At 44.4% G+C, this 2,194-nt stretch overlaps 1 protein-coding gene across 1 annotated transcript in view; it reads left to right on the plus strand.

Annotated features, from left to right (window-relative positions):
• Window positions 1–2,194, plus strand: part of LOC106818657 (voltage-dependent T-type calcium channel subunit alpha-1H-like) — a 29,061-nt gene that overhangs the window by 19,106 nt on the left and 7,761 nt on the right. Inside the window, exons 10-12 of the mRNA XM_014823347.1 lie at window positions 1,029–1,178; window positions 1,477–1,598; window positions 1,885–2,001. Of these exons, the coding sequence (XP_014678833.1) occupies window positions 1,029–1,178; window positions 1,477–1,598; window positions 1,885–2,001 (389 nt within the window). The remainder of the gene's footprint in view (window positions 1–1,028; window positions 1,179–1,476; window positions 1,599–1,884; window positions 2,002–2,194) is intronic.

A 2,194-nucleotide genomic window follows, 5' to 3' on the forward strand; every position in this document is an offset into this window, starting at 1 on the left:
TTAAAGTTCTTCTTGTGTTTTCATTTCACCCGTGATCCTTCTAAGATACCCGAGTTCATGGAAGCCGGGGCTATTGGGCTGCACATGCGATGACCCGCATTCTATCATCTAGCTCTAGATTCACTCCACTCATCTATAACGTGACCATAGTCGGGAGGTTAATGTCAGACTGAATGTCCTGTAAATAAGTGGACTATAACTAGCACAGGTTTCACTCAATTCCTTTGTCTTAAGCATTATCTGCGCGCAGCCTTGTCTCAGTGAAATCACTAAGACTTGCCATAGGATATGATCATCGCTCGGATACCTCTGGACCTATGAGAGTCGATAATTGAGGCATCAACCACCAATTATCGTGATAGATGCGTCGCGATAGCAAGGTATCGTGACACAGCTGCATATATAACTACAGACCTATATATTATACCTATATATATATATATTATAATATATAATATATATATATATACATATCAGCATCACTCAGTGTGTGGCGGAAAGTAATTAACTAGCTGCTTGTAGCATGATCCGGCGCAGAGGAATATGATATAGTATACACAGTATACACTTTTGCTGTTCATTTGCATTATTTGGTGGCCATTGACAAATCTGTGACTTTGTAGGGCCAGAAGCCCACAACCCCCCTGGTCGCTTGCTGACCTTGCTATTAATTTGCACTGACATTTTCGGTCCTCAACACGCGTACAAATATTTGGTGGGACTGTGTCATAGACAAATCTGTGAGGTTGTAGGGCTCTCAAACCCATGGTCGCATGACTGTGTCAAGGGTGTCGATGTAAGGTCGCGAGAATAAAATTTACTTTCTATTAATAGAATTGAAATGTTTATTTGCTTCGTTTTCTTTATGACATTTCAATATTACTCACAGTACCGGCATTATCTGCCATCGGGATGCGCATATTTGGGGCGGGAACATCAAAGGAGGTCGGGAAACATTGATATCAATGGGTGACGTCGCGTGTAAGCCTGTGCGACGTTTAAATGGCAACGTCCTTGCATTGCCGCAGTGCTCAAGCTGCTAAAGATGGCCAAAGGCATCCGAGCTCTGTTGGACACGGTTATGCAGGCGCTTCCACAGGTGGGCAACCTAGGCCTGCTCTTCTTCCTCCTCTTCTTCATATTTGCTGCCCTCGGCGTGGAGCTCTTCGGTAGACTAGGTGAGTATAGAGCTACGATAACACTCCGCATAAAGTCGTTGCACATAGATGCTCCCTAGAACACGGTAATATTCTGAAAGAGCGCAGATCTGTGCACATAGAATTAGGTACTCCTCACAGAATAATACTCAGCAGGGACGCAGGTCCGCCTGACTGCATATGAAGTCGGGTAATCCTTCAATAGTACGGTGATATTCCATACACCTAATGATGCGTGAGTGCGCAGTGCGGTCATAAATTTTAAACGTAAAGAAGAACAGTTTAAAGTAAATCCCCTTCTTCCTCGGTGTCGTTGCAGAGTGCTCAGACGAACATCCCTGTGAGGGTCTTAGCGACCACGCCCACTTCAAGGAGTTTGGCATGGCGTTCCTTACGCTATTTCGAGTAGCAACCGGTGACAACTGGAACGGCATCATGAAGGTATCAAAGGACAATCCATTACATAATGTTAATTTTTATTAATTACTCATTTTAGTTAATCGAGATATGATATTATTGAACTTGCCGTAGCTCGCGTTCCATCACTATTGCTTCGATGAAACCATTCCCCTGGTTCGAATAATTTAGTTAATGATCTCTAAGTCAGAGAAAGGGGAACCATTGTCTGTAACTGGCCCCATTCCTCTGTAACTGCTGGTCAGGCTGGTAGATGCAGCAGTCATGCGTGCATGTATGTGTGAATGTATGTGTGTGTGTGTGCTTGCAGGACACACTGAGAGACGGCTGCAACGCGGAGTCAAACTGTACAGTCAACTGCTGCGTCAGTCCGTTCATCGCACCCATCTACTTCGTGATATTCGTTCTCATGGCACAATTCGTCCTGGTAAGTGTTCTGAACATAATTATATCTCATTGCGTATATATATGTGTCTGTCTGTCTGTCCGTCCGTTCCTCCGCGTCCATCTGGCTCGCTGTCCTCTCTTTCTTCTCTCTCTCTCTCTCTCTCTCTCTCTCGTCCTCTCTCTCTCTCTCTCTCTCTCTCTCTCTTTCTTTCTTTCTTTCTCTCTTTTTTCTC

This window comes from Priapulus caudatus, unplaced genomic scaffold (assembly GCF_000485595.1).
Source record: "Priapulus caudatus unplaced genomic scaffold, Priapulus_caudatus-5.0.1 Scaffold37, whole genome shotgun sequence".
Lineage (NCBI taxonomy): Eukaryota > Metazoa > Priapulida > Priapulimorpha > Priapulimorphida > Priapulidae > Priapulus > Priapulus caudatus.